Genomic DNA, 19527 nt, shown 5'->3' with positions numbered 1-19527 from the left:
TTAGTAAATGGCCATTAATTAAAAAACGATGTTGTTTTAATTGCGGAAAGACAATTAGAAAAAATTCTTTGTTTCTGAGTAACAAAACACATACGACATTAAAACAAACAAGATTTACTTTGGAGGTATTAACAAAGTTCAAGAAGCGTATGTAACGCTTTTGATATATAGAAGATAGATTTTCAGTTCAACTTAAAAGAATTTAACAGCAAGAAACGAATGCAGGTGGATGCAAAATAGGACTGAATCTTATTCTGTTAATGTAAACCAGCATGCGGATAAGCTTTAATTAAAGAAACTATCCTATCTTCGGGCAGTAATTTGTAAGAGTAACATGATGTAGTGATAATTTATGTGGTATTTCGAAATCAGCTTGGTCGTTTCTGACAAAACAGTTGGTGGGAAAGTGTAAGAAGGCAAGTAGGGTGGTGGTTCGAAGAAAAAATAAAAGATTTGAAATAGTCTATAGATGATGAGAAGAAACGAGGTAAGAGCTGAAGGCAAAGAGAAAGAAATGGAGAAAAATAATAACAAGGAGAGGTGGAAGATGAGAAGGATAGAGGAGCAGAAGAAAACAGAATGAGTACGTGAGGAAGAAAATGAGAAAAGAAAAGGAGCAAACTGATTTTGTTGCACTTACAGCCTAAATACATTGATATGTAGACTGACCTGAGATGAGTAGATGATGCATACTGCGTAGACACACGTAACGGCCAGGTAGACGTTAAGTCCAGTCACTGAAACACGTGGACACCTTCATATTAGTACGGAAATTTGCCCGGACACACTTGTAACACAGCATAAAATTAAAATTTTTCTACTGATACGTTGTTACACATCAAGCAGCAGTTTTCCGCAAAATGTAAAGTTCTCGTAATTACTGCTACCTGGTGTACTTTGGAACAGGATCACTTCAGAGCTACCGTGTAAGCGCAACATGGGGTGCGTCAAGTACTCCTCCCAGTTAATCACAAACAACAAACCACGAACATCAAACGGGAGCTTTGAGTCTACCCTGAGGGGACCAATATCAGCAGCCTCCAAGAATGCAAGTCTCACATTACGTTGTTGTTCCTAATTCTCACTCTTAGTTTCTCCCTATTTCTACTATTTTTCATTCTCATCTTTTATCTGTCCTTCTCCCTCATCGTTCCTCACACGTCTTCTGTTACACTTCATTACCTGACAGCTATTCCTTTTTCTTCTTCTTTTCTTCCACTCTTAGTTACCCCACTCCTTCTCCTACTGTCTTTTCTTCTCTTACATCGATGCCTGCTCCCTGTATCCATCCACTTCTTCTGTCTCTACATACCTGTTCTCTTTCAACGCTTACTTTTCTGTTCTTTTCTTCCACTCTCATCCTCTTGCTTTTCGTGACCCTCACCTTACTTCTACACCATCCTTTTTTCGTCGATCCATACTTCTAATGATGTAGTTTTCTATGATTTTAATCTTTTTTCTCATCTGTCTCCTTCTCTTTTTTTCTCTTAGTCCTGCTCTAAAAGGCACAGTAGATTGAATAATTACATGATAAGCAATAGATCGCTGGTCTTTGCAAGAATTTTGAAAAACTGAAGAGCTCGGTATTTGGATTCCCAACGAGGTCACTAAACAACTCTCGATATGGATAATTTATGACGAGTAAAAACTGTTTGCCAGATTGAGACCCGGCCCTTGGACATGTCATTCAATGTAGCCGCCAGAACACCCTCAAGAACAGATTCGAACATAAGTGGTCAGACTGAGAAAACAAACATCTACAGAGAAAAGTATTAAGTTCTGTTCTTGTGAAAGTTGCTAGCTAGTTTTAAGAAAATGGTTTTGCTTTAGGCTTTAAAATGACCAGCTCGTGAAGTTTTGCTCTGGCAAAAATTTAACATCCTCGATTAATGTAGTATTCCAGCAATAGAGAGCAAACAAGGTAGGGATGTCTAAGTTACTTGCGCACCAGATTTCTAAGTTATTTGCACATCACTAATTGTTGAGGTGTTCGTGGCCCCATATTGGCTTTCCTGATGAGATCTCCGGTCGACGTTTGTTTAGTGATTTTTACGACGACCTGCCAGTGCCGTTTCTGAAGCTTTTATTGATGAATATTTGGATGAACAGTGTAGCAAACCTGCCAAAACGTTTACATATAAGTGATTGTGTCATAAGACTAGCTCTTAAAATTTGTGGACGTAGGAACCAGTACTAAGTTAATGTAGTTGTATTATTTGATTCACGGATTTTAAAAAGACAATATTTCTAGATGACACATACTTAGGAAAATAGTAGTCATTGCGAGCAACAAAGTAGTCAGATTACACAAGTTGATTACGTAAAAATCTGTTTGCCAACAGTCGGGAATATCTGTCACAACCACATGATACTTTTATTAACTAATGAGATTTGTTGGCAACAATTGTTTCAATTTTAAGGTTATAAAAATTTTCACAGATACAGTAGCTGATGGAAAAAAAAAATTCTTGTCCTCCAACGGACATAGCTTTTGCCCAGAAAGGAGTGATTTACACATCCGTAAAACAATTTAAGAAACTACTCATGGAAAACAGCAAAAAAAATTTCAAATGAAATCTCTTTGCGCTCTGCTTTTAGAACTTCATTACATATGACAGAGGATTTCTTGAATAGGGATGATCATTTGTTTTAGAGCCCCATAAATGGCTTGTCATTACCTTTTTTTAATATGTCTGAACAACTTTTGTTCAATCGATAGTTTTCGGTATCAATAGAGTGCATTATAATTGTTTTATTTCCAGCCGATATATCTGTTTGGAATACGCCTAGATTGGATGCAGCTTCCCTTTACAAAATTTAGCTGTACCAAGAAGGCACTGGGAGAGAAAGCCTCTTGATAATATCGTCCCAAACAGACACCCCTCGCTATAGAGTAATGCTGTTTGGGTAGGCCTCTGTAGATGCAGATGTGAGGGATCCGACACAGGGGTTGTTGTCCTGTTGGCGACATCTGTACAATGGAGACTGTTGAAGGCACCTGACAAGTTGAAGTCCCAGCCAGGAAATTGTTCTTTTGTAGGTGTCGCAGAAAGTAAACAAAAACAAGATTACATAAGAACGCTTTTAGAGCAGAACTTTATGGGCAAGTGTGGATCTTTTAGTGTGGGGTAAGAGAATTTCACGCAAAAACAACAAAAGTTTCTAACAAACAATTCAGTAGGCGAGAAGAAGAATCCCAGCTGACACACCAGACTCACGGACATGCAAATAGCAAAATTTTGCAGAACGGTAGGCGAGAGATGCTAGGTTTCATTCCGCTGCTATACATGATGTAAGGCACTTTTGTGTTTTCTGGGAGGCCGAGCAAGACTTTGATGGTGCGTGTAATCCGTGACTGCCGTATATGACAGCAGCCAGAGCAAAACTGCTGGGAGACGCGCCTCTCTCATCGCCACAAAGAGAAACATCGTACGATGACTGCGCCGCTGACAGATGAATTGTCGCACCTATTAATGCTATGCACTGAAGGACTCCAATAAACATCTGTCTAGCAATCTACTCTTTCTCTCAAAGTAATAAATAAAACTCTGGAAAGTTACATTGAGATTTGCGTTTTTACAATGGGCGTATTTTTTTTTTAAAATTGGAGTGTGTGACTGAAAAATATGAACTGTGCGAGACTAAATTTTATAAAGGGAAGGGATGGGTTGGATTGTTTGGGGAAGGAGACCAGACAGCGAGGTCATCGGTCACATCAGATTAGGTAAGGACGGGGAAGGAAGTCGGCCGTGCCCTTTCAAAGGAACCATCCCGGCATTTGCCTGGAGCGATTTAGGGAAATCGCAGAAAACCTTAATCAGGATGGCCGGAAGCGGGATTAAACCGTCGTCCTCCCGAATGCGAGTCCAGTGTGCTAGCCACTGCTATATAAAGGGAAGCTGCATTCAGTCGCTGCGTACTCCGGAATAGATAAATCGGCTAGAAACAAAACAATTATAGTGCACTCTATTCATATGCCTGCAGCTTGTAATGTGTTTGTTCTGTTTTCATGTGTGTCGTTTGTGCGCCTTATTCTTTCATTTGTTACTAGCTTAGGGCCGGCTGCTTCGCTCGCGTACACTGTATGGTCTAATTAAGGCCAATGACGCGTTATCTTTACCGGATGCACTTTTCACTAACAAGCGATTCTGGTAGGTGGAGTGTGAGGTCTTCGTTAATCCCGCCTTTTGAGATCATTTGGTGATATTTCCATTGAAACATTCATCCCCTAACACATATTTATTTACCTTTAAGCGAGATAACGAAATCTTTTCATGAAAATTTTCATCCCTATTTCACGCCCTCAGTGGTTGAATTTCCAAAAATGCTGAAATACGTATTTTTCTGACCGAGATATCAAATACCAGTTTTCGTAGTTCTACATTCAAAATTACGTAAACAGCGACATACTTAAAAAAAACTTTCATCCCCTTGTTCATCCCTTACGGGTTTAATTTCGGAAAATCCCTTGTTATGCGGTGCCTACAATATAGAGGGTTGAATGAAAAGTAATGCCTCCACCTTCGATAATTGGGTTTGGATGGGAATATTTTAATAAATCAAACGCAGAAATAATCCTTTGAATGTATCTTTAATTACCAATATTCACTTTTCCACATAATCACCAGCCAGTTGGATACATTTCTGCCAACGATGAAAAAGTTTTCTGAAGCCGTTACGGAAGAAGTCGACACTCTGTTTCCGCAACCAGAGTCTCACAGTTCTCTCAACGTCTTCATCAGAAGCATAATGATGTCTCCGCAGATCGTCTTTCATTATCGGGAACAAATTGAAGTCAGACGGTGCTAAATCTGGACTGTATGGAGGATGCATATGGTGGTGAGATTCAGTCTCAGAAGTTCTGCTGTGGTGGCACAGATCTTCCGATAGCCAAGCAAAGCAATAGTGTGACACACACGCTCTTGTGAAATGCCGATTGTGATTGCAGTTTCTCTCTGAGTGATACGACGATCGTCCTGAATCAATCTGCCAACATTTTGCTTGTGAAAGTCGGTGGTTGCTGTCACAAGATGCCCAACTCTTTGTTTGTCACGCAGGTCAGATGTTCCCGCGTCAGCGTCTTTAAACTTACTCGCCCAACGACGCACAGTCCTCACATCAACACAATCACCAAAAACTGCTTTCAAAAAATGGTTCAAATGGCTCTGAGCACTATGCGACTTAACTCCTGAGGTCATTAGTCGCCTAGAACTTAGAACTACTTAAACCTTACTAACCTAAGGACATCACACACATCCATGCCCGAGGCAGGATTCGAACCTGCGACCGTAGCGGTCGCTCGGCTCCAGACTGTAGCGCCTAGAACCGCACGGCCACTCTGATCGGCAACTGCTTTCATTCTCTGATGAACCTCCTTTGGGTTGACATCTTCTGCTGTTAAGAATTCAATGACTGCACGTTGCTTAAATCGCATTGACCGACCGTCTGCGCAGGATTCCATACCTCACACTGTAACAACACAACCGTTCAATACTAAGGCTTCCCGCCAACTGGAGCTGTCGAGAAGGGGCTACGGAACAAGCTAGTACCTGCCGCATACCAATGCTGCCAACTGTTGAAGAGTTACGAAGGTGGAGGCATTACTTTCCAGTCAACCCTCGTAATAGCTCTTCATTTCTAACCGAGAAAACGAAATATTTTCATAAAAATTTTCATCTCCTATTTCACTCTATTATGGGTCAAATTTCCAAAAACACTGAAACAGGCATCTTTTTATTTCTAGCCGAGAAGCTAAAAACCAATTTTCATACATGTAGCTTAAAACTGCTTTAGCGTTTCTTTAACAATGATTCATTTTTCAAAAAACTTTCATCCCATATTTCACCTCCTTAGATGTGGAATTTCAAAAAAACCTTTCCAGGGGGCAACTTTGCAAAAGCAACGAAACACGAATTTTTGTATTTCTAACTGAGAAGCCAGATCAAAATTTTCTTCGATTTTGCTTTAAAATGCTTTCAAAATCAAATATAATCTTCAAACATTTCATCCCCTATTCATCCCTCCTAGGGATTGAATTTCCAAAAACGCTAAACACGTATTATTTTTTATTTTTAGTCGAAAAGGCAAGTGCTATTTTTCATAGATGTAGCTTTAAAACGCTTTAGTATTTGCTTAGTAATGATTTATTTAAAAAAAAACTTTCACTCGCTATTTCACGAGCTTAGGAGTTGAATCCCGTCCGAACAGTCCTTGGAAGGCCCGACGGTAGCGACCGGTCGCCGTGTCATCCTCAGCCCACAGGCGTCACTGGATGCGGATATGGAGGGGTACGTTGTCAGCACACCGCTCTCCGGGCCGTATGTCAGTTTACGAGACCGGAGTCGCTACTTCTCAATCAAGTAGCTCCTCAGTTTGCCTCTCAAGGGCTGAGTGCACCCAACTTGCCAACAGCACTCGGCAGGCCTGATGGTCACCCATACGACAGCGCTTAACTTCGGTGATCTGACGGGATCTGGTGATACCGCTGCGGCAAGGCCGTTGACGCCTGAGGAGCTGATTTTCCAAAAATGCCGAAACTTTTTTTTTCTGACCCAGAAACCAAATACCAATTTTTGTACTTCTAGCTTCAAAACGGCATTTTTTAAAAAACCTTTACTTCTCTGTTTCACCACCTTACGGTTGGAATTACGAAGAATCGCTTCTTAAACGATGCCTACTGTGTAATATCAATAGACTCTCTAAATTGCAAATTTCTGTCCTTAGCGGTTTGGGCTGGGGGATGACAAGTCAGTCAGGACATTGTCTTTTATACATAGAGATAATTGCATGTACCGCGTCCATGTGCTATTATGCCACAACTAATGAACGTAATTAACATTAGTTAGCCTCAAACGTGGGTCCTTTTCAAACCCACTATTATATTAATGGCGTCTAAATAAGGGGCTAATTACATCATTCACTGCGTTGTTGGGAGTGAATGTTACTTGTGGCATACGAAAAAATCTTAATGTGCTCAGGAGAAAGTTGTGGTGGTATACACCTATTTGAGCAGTCCCTCAGTATTGTAGGAGGTGTAGAGCTGTCATGGACAAGTTGAGGCGTTCTTTCGGTGGTGGCACGGAAAAGGAGATGCTAGACTGCGATTCGTAGGAAGGAAACGTAATTCATCGGCGAAGGATGTGGCTTACAAGGCGTTTGTTTACCGATTCTTGAGCAATGTTCATCAATATGGAACCCTAACCAAGTAGGAATGCTAGAAGAGATGCAGAAGATCCAAAGAAGAGCGGCACGCTTCGTCACGCTTTCATTTGGTTGGCACGAGAACGTTACACAGCTGTTCAACAAACTCCAGTGGTGGACGTTACAAAAGAGGAGTTTTACATCACGGAGAGGTTTACTACTGACAGATAGAGAGAGCACCTTCCGGTAAGCGTCGAACAACATACACTCCTGGAAATTGAGATAAGAACACCGTGAATTCATTGTGGCACGGGATACATGTGGACGTGCATTGTCCTGTTGGAACAGCAAGTTCCCTTGCCGGTTTAGGAATGGTAGAACGATGGGTTCGATGACGGTTTGGATGTACCGTGCACTATTCAGTGTCCCCTCGACGATCACCAGTGGTGTACGGCCAGTGTAGGAGATCGCTCCCCACACCATGATGCCGGGTGTTGGCCCTGTGTGCCTCGGTCGTATGTAGTCCTGATTGTGGCGCTCACCTGCACGGCGCCAAACACGCATACGACCATCATTGGCACCAAGGCAAAAAGCGACTCTCATCGCTGAAGACGACACGTCTCCATTCGTCCCTCCATTCACGCCTGTCGCGACACCACTGGAGGCGGGCTGCACGATGTAGGGGCGTGAGCGGAAGACGGCCTAACGGTGTGCGGGACCGTAGCCCAGCTTCATGGAGACGGTTGCGAATGGTCCTCGCCGATACCCCAGGAGCAATAGTGTCCCTAATTTGCTGGGAAGTGGCGGTGCGGTCCCCTACGGCACTGCGTAGGATCCTACGGTCTTGGCGTGCATCCGTGCGTCGCTGCGGTCCGGTCCCAGATCGACGTGCACGTGCACCTTCCGCCGACCACTGGCGACAACATCGATGTACTGTGGAGACCTCACGCCCCACGTGTTGAGCAATTCGGCGGTACGTCCACCCGGCCTCCCGCATGCCCACTATACGCCCTCGCTCAAAGTCCGTCAACTGCACATGCGGTTCACGTCCACGCTGTCGCGGCATGCTACCAGTGTTAAAGACTGCGATGGAGCTCCGTATGCCACGGCAAACTGGCTGACACTGACGGCGGCGGTGCACAAATGCTGCGCAGCTAGCGCCATTCGACGGCCAACACCGCGGTTCCTGGTGTGTCCGCTGTGCCGTGCGTGTGATCATTGCTTGTACAGCCCTCTCGCAGTGTCCGGAGCAAGTATGGTGGGTCTGACACACCGGTGTCAATGTGTTCTTTTTTCCATTTCCAGGAGTGTATTACTTCATCCCGTATACATCTCAAGACATGACCACGACGAGAAAATTCGAGAAATTAGAACTAAAAAGGAGGATTACCGACATTCACTTCTCACGCGCTATTCGCAAGTGAAACAGGGAAGGGAGGATCACTTAGTGGTACCAGAATAACCCTCCACCACACATCGTTAGGTAGCTTGCGGGATATGATGTAGGAACGGTACAGTTGATAAGACTGATTCTACGGGGTGTTCAAAAAGTCTCTCCGCAGTGCCGTATGATTGTTAGCCTGCCTGGGTTACTTCCCTTCAAGTGGACTCTCCCAACATTCCACTGTTTCGTCAGTAGTATCGTTGGTGTGTGTCGTTACGTGTTGATGTGAACCTTCAAGTTTAGTTCCTTTGTTCGTTGGTTTCGTTTTTGTCACTGTTAAAATGCTAACCATTGAAGAACGTGTGTTCGAAACCGGCGGTAAATACACAGTTTCAGTTCGTCAAACATTTAATTCAGTTTTCCCGGAGACAACACTCCCGCATCGCGATACTGTGAGAGATTTTACTAACAAATTTCGAAGTACGGGTTCAGTGACAGATGCACCGAGAAGTGGTCATCCTAGCGTTTTTTTCTGAGGATAAACTACTCGATATTTCCGATAAAATGTCCATGAGTCCGAACAAGTCAGTAAGAAAACTCGCTCACGAATTCGACGTTTCTGTCGGAACGGCCCACACAGCTGTAAGGAAAACATTAGAACTTTTCCCAATCAAAGTGACAGTCGTGCAAGAACTGAAAAATACTGATAATGGTAAGAGACTGTATTATTGCCAATGGTTCAAAAATTTCGTTCAACAAAATGGAAGGGATATTCTTAATGAAACGTTTTTCACTGATGAGGCGTGGTTTCATTTATCCGGGTACATGAACTCGCAAAATTCTCGTATGTGGAGTACTGCGAATCCATTGTGTATTCATGAGGAATCACTTCATTCTGTGAAAATAGGAATTTGGATTGCAATTTCTAGACGTCGGATTGTGGGTCCCATATTTTTCAACGAAACAATAAACGCACAACGATACTGCAGTGGTATTCTGTACCCATTCATAGGAGAACTTGTGTTAAGCGAAATACTGAACGGTTATTTTCAACAAGATGGTGCAACCGCGCATACAGCTCGCTTTTCAATGTCACTACCTGCTGACGTTTTTGGTGATCGCATAATTTCACAGGGACTTTGGCCTCCACTATCGCCTGACCTAACACCACCCGACTTTTTCTTCTGGCGTGCAGCGAAAGAAACTGTATATAAAAACCGTCCAGAATCTATCGGTGAATTTAAAACTGCAATATCCACTTCACTGCTTCTGTTACAGAAGAAATGTTACAACTTGTGTTTGGAAACATGATTAGACGAATTGAATTGTATATTCAAGAACAGGTGGGACAGTTTCAAAATTGAATGTGAAAATTTGTAAGTAAAAATGAATATTCAATAAATTAATAACTCGTATTTCAGTTTCATTTCGGTATATTCACTGCGGCATACGGCACGCGCGGCTAACAATCATACGGCACCGCGGAGAGACTTTTTGAACACCCCGTACTAAAAGCTAGTTAGAAGGTTTGTGTGTCAATTTATTTTTTTGAGGTCTTCAGTGTTGTGACTGGCTTGATGCGGCCCGTCACAACTCTCTCTCCTGTGCCAACCGCTTCATCTCAAAGTAGCACTTATACCAAACGTCGTCTAGTACTTATTGGATATATTACAATCTCTATGTTCCATTAAAGGTCATTCCCTCTGCAGCTCGTTCTACAACCACTGAAGTTACTCCCGACTGTTGACACTCAATTTCTATCCTCCTGTCTGTTCTTATTTCTTTCGATCCCGCGTCTGTGGAGGACCTCCTCATTGATCAGTCCACCTAATTTTCAACATCCTTCTGTAGCATCCCAGCGAAAACGCTTCGAGTCTCTTCTTCTTTTCCGGTTTTTCAACAGTCCATGATTCGCTTGCATAAAATGCTTTGCTCCAAACGGAGATTCCGAGAAATATGTTTCTCAAATTAAGGCCGATGTATGTTACTAATGGACTGTTTTGGCCAGGATGTCTTCTCTGCCTATATTAGTCTGCTCTTCATGTCCCCCTTGCCAGGTCCGTCAAGTAATTTTACTTCCAAGGTAGTAAAATTATTCATTTCGTGTACTACGACGTCCCGAATTTTAATGTTAAGTTTGTCGCAGATCTCATTGCTGTTGCTCCTCAACATTTAGGTCTCCCTACGGTTTGCTCTCAATGTGTCCTCTGTGCGCGTTAGTCTGTTCATCTCATTCAACCGGCCCTTTAATTCTTCTTCTCTTTCTTTGAGGATAACGATGATAACGGAAGAAAATCGACAGATGTAAAGGTAATATCCGGAGTACCACAGGGAAATGTGATAGGACCGTTGCGGTTTAGAATATATACAAATGATCTAGTAGAAAGCGTCGGATGCTCCTTAAGGCTATTTGCAGATGATGCAGTTGTCTATACCAAAGAATCAACACCAGAAGATAGTAAGAATCTGCAGAATGATCTACGGAGAATTGGTGAATGGTGCAGACTCTGGCAGTTGCTATGAATGTAAATAAAGTAACGTATTGCGCGTACAAAGGAAAAGAAATCCGCTGCTGTACAGCTACACTATTGATGACAAACAGCTGAAGACAGCGTCTGCCGTAAAGTATCTAGGCGTAACTATCCAGAGCGACCTGAAGTGAAATGACCGTATAAAACAAACAGTGAGAAAAGCAGAGGTCAGACTCAGAATCTTAAGGAAATGTAACTCATCCACGAAATAAGTGGCTTATAAGGCGCTTGTTCGACGGATTATTGAGTATTGTTCATCTGCCTGGGATCCCTACCAGATATGACTGATAGAAGAGATAGAGAAGATCCAACGAAGAGCGGCGCGTTTCGTCACGGGATCGTTTAGCTGGATAGGGAGTGTTACGGAGATCCTCAACAAACTCCACTGGCACACGCTACAAGAGAGGCGTTGTGGATCGGGGAGAGATTTGCTATTGAATTTTCGAGAGAGCACTTTCCGGGAAGAGTCGGACAGCATATTACTTCCTCCTACATACGTCTCACTTAAAGATCCGAGGAGTTAGACCCAATACAGAGGCTTACCGACAATCCTTCCCACGCACTATTCGCGAGTGGAACAGGGTTGGAGGGCTCAGTGGTACAAAAAGCACCCTCTACCATACATCATTTGGTGGCTTGTGGAGTATGATGTAGATGTAGATGTCATCAGTAAATCTTATCATTTGTATCGTTTCACCCTGGCTTTCAGTCGCATTTCTAAACATTTGTTTCATTTGCTTCATTGTTTCTTAGATGCTCAAATTACTTGGTCTTCTATTCTTGTTGCCCCCTCTTAGCTCTTGTAGCTATCTGTATATTACCCGTGCTTCTGTATGTCTATTTTTTTCTGAGAGATTCAAACATCTTACATCATTTTACGCTACCGAACGCGTTTTCTAGGTAGACAAAATTTGTTTCTTACAAACTCACAGGACGTTTTTGACTCCTGTTTTATTTGTGAGATATGCACAAGAAAGACACATGCCGCATCTAGATGTCGTCGCGTCAGCCTGGTTAGATACCGCTCTCGTAGCTAGTCTATGTAGTCTATCCTGTGCATGTCTCTTCATCTAAGCATAACTACTGAGCCTGCTTACCGTATGCGAGACTCGGTCTCCCTCTACAAATTTTATACCTCGCCACCTTCCTCCCTCCCCCCCCCCCCTCCACCCCGCCATTACCAAATTCATGATTCCTTGATGCCTCAGGATGTGTCACATCAACCAGTCCCAACTTTTAGTCAAATTATGTCATAATTTTTTGTTTTCTGCAGTTTCATTCTGTATCTTCTTATCTGTTATTCAATCTGCCCATCAAATGTTGAACAGTCTTCTGCATTTAAAAAAAAAATGTTCAAATGTGTGTGAAATCTTATGGAACTTAACTGCTAAGGTCATCAGTCCCTAAGCTTACACACTACTTAACCTAAATTATCCTAAGGACAAACACACACACCCATGCCCGAGCGAGGACTCGAACCTCCGCCGGGACCAGCCGCACAGTCCATGACTGCAGCGCCTAAGACCGCTCGGCTAATCCCGCGCGGCTTCTGCATTTCAAATGATTCTATGATCTTCCGTCTTAACCGTTCATCGTCCACATTTCACTTCCTTATAAGGTTACTCTCCAGAGAGATACTTGCAGACAGATACTTCCTGAATTTATATCTATATTTGATACTAACAGATTCCTTTTTTCCAGAAATGCTTTTCTTGCTGTTGCGAGTCTGCATTTTATATCCATTTTACTTTGCCCATTGTCATCGTCAGTTATTTTGGTTCCAAATATCGAAACTCATCTGCTACTTATAGCGTCTCATTTTTTAATCTAATCATTCAGCATCGTATGATTAACTTCAACTACATTCAGTTATTCTTGTTTTACTTTTTTCGATTTCAAGTCACTATCCATCATGATCAACTGATCTACCTAGACATTTAGCCTCTCTTGGCGGACTAACAGTATCATGGAAAATCCTTATAGTTTTCATTTGTTCTCCCTGAACTATAATTCACTTCGTAAATGTCTCCTTGATTTCGTTTGCTGCTTGCTCAATGTACAGACTGAATAACACAGAAGGTAGGCTACAACGCTTCCTCGCTCCCTTCTCAAACACGGCTTCCCCTTCACGTCCTTCGACTCTTATAACCGCACAGTGCCTTGTGCACGAGTTGCGAAGAGCCGCTCACCTGCGCTGAGGGCCAGGGCGGGCGCGTAGACGGCGACGGAGGTGTAGAGCGTCATCTGGACGACGTACATGGCGGCCGCCAGGCTGCGCACGCCGCGCCCGAACCGCATCTCCAGGTACTGCAACACGCCCCACTTTAGTCTCTGGAAGCACACTTGGAAAGAAACACGTGTAAAACAACATAGGGCTCACAAGCGCACAGTCATATCAGTGCACGATGTCCGTGTAGGTACCGTACTCCCTCTGCAAACGCGAACTGAATTGTTGAAAGCAGCAGTTATGGTTATAAAGTAATGAATATTAGGGCGTGACAGCGACCGGACGTGATAACGCCTCAGGTGCTATGTCCAACGCGATCTCTTCCAAACAATCGAATCGTTGCGAAGGGATGTCACATTCAATTACTGGATGTGCGTGCTCCGTCTGAAATAAATGTGTGAACTGTTTCTTATTGTATTGTATCTTAATCGGGGACCTAGAAACGACGGAGAAGCTCCGTCCCCGCCGCAGCAGCAGTGGTCCACAACCCCACGACGACTGCCGCAGTCCACTTCACCCCTCCGCCGCCCCACACCGAACCCAGGGTTACTGTGCGGTTCGGCACCCGGTGGACCCCCCAGGGAACGTTTCACACCAGACGAGTGTAACCCCTATGTTTTCGTGGTAGAGTAATGGTGGTGTACGCGTACGTGGAGAACTTGTTTGCGCAGCAATCGCCGACATAGTGTAACTGAGGCGGAATAGGGGAAACCAGCCCGCATTCTCCGAGGGAGACGGGAAGCCGTCTAAAAACCATCCACAGGCTGGCCGGTTCACCGGACCTCGACACAAATCCACCGGGCGGATTCGTGACGGGCACCAGGCGCTCCTTCTCGCCCGGAAAGCCGTGCGTTAGAACGCACGGCCTGTAACGCCGGAAATGCATACCGTCCTATTTCCATCTATTGTACTATAAATTTTTTTCCTTATTTTGTTACCTGAAGATATGAAATTTCTGTGTCTTTATATATTGTAATTGTTTTACTATTTGTATATATATATATATTTATGCATTTACACTCCTGGAAATGGAAAAAAGAACACATTGACACCGGTGTGTCAGACCCGCCATACTTGCTCCGGACACTGCGAGAGGGCTGTACAAGCAATGATCACACGCACGGCACAGCGGACACACCAGGAACCGCGGTGTTGGCCGTCGAATGGCGCTAGCTGCGCAGCATTTGTGCACCGCCGCCGTCAGTGTCAGCCAGTTTGCCGTGGCATACGGAGCTCCATCGCAGTCTTTAACACTGGTAGCATGCCGCGACAGCGTGGACGTGAACCGTATGTGCAGTTGACGGACTTTGAGCGAGGGCGTATAGTGGGCATGCGGGAGGCCGGGTGGACGTACCGCCGAATTGCTCAACACGTGGGGCGTGAGGTCTCCACAGTACATCGATGTTGTCGCCAGTGGTCGGCGGAAGGTGCACGTGCCCGTCGACCTGGGACCGGACCGCAGCGACGCACGGATGCACGCCAAGACCGTAGGATCCTACGCAGTGCCGTAGGGGACCGCACCGCCACTTCCCAGCAAATTAGGGACACTGTTGCTCCTGGGGTATCGGCGAGAACCATTCGCAACCGTCTCCATGAAGCTGGGCTACGGTCCCGCACACCGTTAGGCCGTCTTCCGCTCACGCCCCAACATCGTGCAGCCCGCCTCCAGTGGTGTCGCGACAGGCGTGAATGGAGGGACGAATGGAGACGTGTCGTCTTCAGCGATGAGAGTCGCTTCTGCCTTGGTGCCAATGATGGTCGTATGCGTGTTTGGCGCCGTGCAGGTGAGCGCCACAATCAGGACTGCATACGACCGAGGCACACAGGGCCAATACCCGGCATCATGGTGTGGGGAGCGATCTCCTACACTGGCCGTACACCACTGGTGATCGTCGAGGGGACACTGAATAGTGCACGGTACATCCAAACCGTCATCGAACCCATCGTTCTACCATTCCTAGACCGGCAAGGGAACTTGCTGTTCCAACAGGACAATGCACGTCCACATGTATCCCGTGCCACCCAACGTGCTCTAGAAGGTGTAAGTCAACTACCCTGGCCAGCAAGATCTCCGGATCTGTCCCCCATTGAGCATGTTTGGGACAGGATGAAGCGTCGTCTCACGCGGTCTGCACGTCCAGCACGAACGCTGGTCCAACTGAGGCGCCAGGTGGAAATGGCATGGCAAGCCGTTCCACAGGACTACATCCAGCATCTCTACGATCGTCTCCATGGGAGAATAGCAGCCTGCATTGCTGCGAAAGGTGGATATACACTGTACTAGTGCCGACATTGTGCATGCTCTGTTGGCTGTGTCTATGTGCCTGTGGTTCTGTCAGTGTGATCATGTGATGTATCTGACCCCAGGAATGTGTCAATAAAGTTTCCCCTTCCTGGGACAATGAATTCACGGTGTTCTTATTTCAATTTCCAGGAGTGTATATCGATGTGTAACTGGTTTGTTTTGTAAATATTATTTGTATTTTTACGCTGGGTCTGGCCTAGGGAAAACTATGCTATCGAACGATTACATCGATAGGTTGTGTGAAGAACCAAAGTGTGTGGGATCTTTGGTAGTGTTAACTCTGCCGCGTGGAGCGCGGGCAGAGGGAGTCTGGCTGGAGTAGTGCGGTTGAGCAGGTATGTTGTGTGACGCTCCCGGGAGTTGCCGCGCTTTCGGGGTTTGGCACATGTAATTGCGCTCAACTTGCGATGATAGTTTCTGACACGGTGTCGCGGACGGGAAGCATTAGCTGGCGCACATCAAGAGCCCGTTTCGCCTGGTGACCGTGCCGAGAAGAAGGCGCGCCAACTTCCAGCTTCTGCAACAGTGACGGCCGACAATGAGTGACTGTCGCCACCTCCTCGAATGACGACTTCAAACCTTCAATGAACCAACAAGGAAGACTGGAAGCACGTAAAGTCTTAGAACTGTATGGCAGACCTCAGCTTTTAAAATTGATCCATTTGCCAGACAAAATTACAGTACCTTAGCATGAACCTTTGTTGCTCATTGTCCCAATTGCATTACCACGCAGGGTCCCTTCCTTTTCCGGAATGAACCCGAGTGTCGTTGAAATTCAAACGCCAGCATTAAAGTAATATCATTCCATTTCACTGCTTTAATTTCAAAGTTCAGTTAAGGTATTCATAGCTGGCTACAATATTTAGATTACACAAGCACAAATTAAGAGTGCCAGTTTTGTTACCGTATTTTAGCTTACCTGTGACTACAGCTCAGCTTGGTACGTACTACATTTTACTATTGTTAATTGTTCAGAATCATTTAATTCAAGTTCCAAGTTAAATTTCTTATTTCTAAATTGCGTAGATTCAAGTAGCTTTTGAAATGATTGTTGAGGTAGCCCAAGACTAACCTTATTTTATAAAATTTCGTAGTGCTTCAGAAACAAAGTTCACTATTAATTTCAGTCACTAAATTAATTTTCAATTTTCCGGTTTTATTAATTCTTTTGCTAAATTAAGTCAGAGTATAGCGAAATTTATTACTTCTGACAAACATTCAGTTTTTCACACAACACGTGTCAACCTTCAGTTGCCACGCTTTTCGTGCTAAATATATGTGCATTAATCTTTCATTTTCAGTTATTATAGTAGTTGTCCATGGGACTGGCGACCGTAATTTTCCCCAAATCTTAATTATCTAATTAACGCCAATTAAATGTTAACGTAACGACCGCACATTTACTTCCTTTATTAACTTTACCCCTTTTCAAAATTAATTTCCACCAATTTCATTTGCATTTTTCTTTTCATTTAGATGTAACCCTTTCCTCCCTCTTTATAGACAGATTAACTTCGGTGACGATTGCTTTTCCCAAATTTCCATTAGGTACACTCGGTTTAATTTTTACTGTCATTAAGGTCGATAAATGAGGGGGAGGTTACAGGCCAACCGGGCGGGGAACTGTTACTAAATACACTGCGGGACACAAAAAAGTGAAACCGTATTTCTGATAACTGATTTATGACACAAGGCCATGGTGCAAGGCATAATTCTCTGCCCTCTGCCTAACGTTTCGTCGTCCTCTACTGGAGACTTCATCAGAGGTTTCAACGGTTCAGAAAACAGCTACAAACGCTAGGCAGAGAATTCTGCCTTAGACCACGGCCCTATGCCCGTGAATCAAATAACAGCAATATCGCAGATAGCGGCCGTGGATGCTGACAAAAGTGAAGCTCGCGCAAGACATCGATGTCAATGTAGCTTCGTCCAAGTACACACCATCGACGGGTATTTGAGTGATTTGAGTTGCAGTTCTCTGTGACAGGTAGGACTGCCTTCACAGTAGATTAGTGAGGTGATCCGTGGCGGGACTGGTGCCAGGGATATCTTTGGTTAGGCACTATCGATTCCCTCTGGCAGATGTTTGTCTTTGGAGCCTGGGCCGGCACAGGATATAGCGGGCAGTACGGAGTGGAAAAGGGAGAACAACGTTGGGCACGGCATGCCGAAGTGTGCGTATTAGCGAAACGTTGGAGAGACGACAGCGAGCACGGTGTGCCTGAGTGCGGACGGCAGTTAGCGCTTGATCGTACTGGGGTCAGTAACAGCGGGCCGGCGCTGTGGCTTCTTGGCAACCTCGTGAGGCTATGCATGTGCTCGCTTCCGTGAAGGAACACGCTCTTACTATCGGACTAAGCAACGTCTGGCGTCTTCGCCACATCGATCCAGCAGCTGGCATCAAGTTAAGTACAGGGTTATTACAAATGATTGAAGCGATTTCACAGCTCTACAATAACTTTATTATTTGAGATATTTTCACAATGCTTTGCACACACATACAAAAACTCAAAAAGTTTTTTTAGGCATTCACAAATGTTCGATATGTGCCCCTTTAGTGATTCGGCAGACATCAAGCCGATAATCAAGTTCCTCCCACATTCGGCGCAGCATGTCCCCATCAATGAGTTCGAAAGCATCGTTGATGCGAGCTCGCAGTTCTGGCACGTTTCTTGGTAGAGGAGGTTTAAACACTGAATCTTTCACATAACCCCACGGAAAGAAATCGCATGGGGTTAAGTCGGGAGAGCGTGGAGGCCATGACATGAATTGCTGATCATGATCTCCACCACGACCGATCCATCGGTTTTCCAATCCCCTGTTTAAGAAATGCCGAACATCGTGATGGAAGTGCGATGGAGCACCATCCTGTTGAAAGATGAAGTCGGCGCTGTCGGTCTCCAGTTGTGGCATGAGCCAATTTTCCAGCATGTCCAGATACACGTGTCCTGTAACGTTTTTTTCGCAGAAGAAAAAAGGGCCGTAAACTTTAAACCGTGAGATTGCACAAAACACGTTAACTTTTGGTGAATTGCGAATTTGCTGCACGAATGCGTGAGGATTCTCTACCGCGCAGATTCGCACATTGTGTCTGTTCACTTCACCATTAAGAAAAAATGTTGCTCCATCACTGGAAACAAGTTTCGCCCTGAACGCATCCTCTTCCGTGAGCTGTTGCAACCGCGCCAAAAATTCAAAGCGTTTGACTTTGTCATCGGGTGTCAGGGCTTGTAGCAATTGTAAACGGTAAGGCTTCTGCTTTAGCCTTTTCCGTAAGATTTTCCAAACCGTCGGCTGTGGTACGTTTAGCTCCCTGCTTGCTTTATTCGTCGACTTCCGCGGGCTACGCGTGAAACTTGCCCGCACGCGTTCAACCGTTTCTTCGCTCACTGCAGGCCGACCCGTTGATTTCCCCTTACAGAGGCATCCAGAAGTTTTAAACTGCGCATACCATCGCCGAATGGAGTTAGCAGTTGGTGGATTTTTGTTGAACTTCGTCCTGAAGTGTCGTTGCACTGTTATGACTGACTGATGTGAGTGCATTTCAAGCACGATATACGCTTTCTCGGCTCCTGTCACCATTTTGTCTCACTGCGCTCTCGAGCGCTCTGGCGGCAGAAACCTGAAGTGCGGCTTCAGCCGAACAAAACTTTATGAGTTTTTCTACGTATCTGTAGTGTGTCGTGACCATATGTCAATGAATGGAGCTACAGTGAATTTATGAAATCGCTTCAATCATTTGTAATAGTCCTGTAATTCAAGTCCTACCAACGATTAGTGAAATATAATTGCTCTTGAGGCAGCAAAGCGTTGCAAGGACTGTGATGTAATATTTCATGCCTCTTATTAAGTGTTCGCAAAGAGATTAATTCATTTGTGGTTTTATATAACAAGCAGTTTGTAAAGTTTGCCTGAATGGCGTTTCTTAAAGAAATTATTA

The 19527-nt window shown here is 44.6% G+C and overlaps 1 protein-coding gene across 1 annotated transcript in view; it reads right to left on the bottom strand.

Annotated features, from left to right (window-relative positions):
- The window catches only part of LOC126163042 (sodium-coupled monocarboxylate transporter 1-like), a 141696-nt gene that overhangs the window by 62972 nt on the left and 59197 nt on the right, over positions 1 to 19527 (bottom strand). Inside the window, exons 5-6 of the mRNA XM_049919925.1 lie at positions 13245 to 13362; positions 670 to 737 (exon numbers count right to left, since the gene is read on the bottom strand). Of these exons, the coding sequence (XP_049775882.1) occupies positions 670 to 737; positions 13245 to 13362 (186 nt within the window). The remainder of the gene's footprint in view (positions 1 to 669; positions 738 to 13244; positions 13363 to 19527) is intronic.

Source organism: Schistocerca cancellata, chromosome 2, assembly GCF_023864275.1.
Source record: "Schistocerca cancellata isolate TAMUIC-IGC-003103 chromosome 2, iqSchCanc2.1, whole genome shotgun sequence".
Lineage (NCBI taxonomy): Eukaryota > Metazoa > Arthropoda > Insecta > Orthoptera > Acrididae > Schistocerca > Schistocerca cancellata.
Note: the sequence above shows the minus strand (reverse complement) of the source record. Positions and strands in the feature narration are given on the sequence as shown.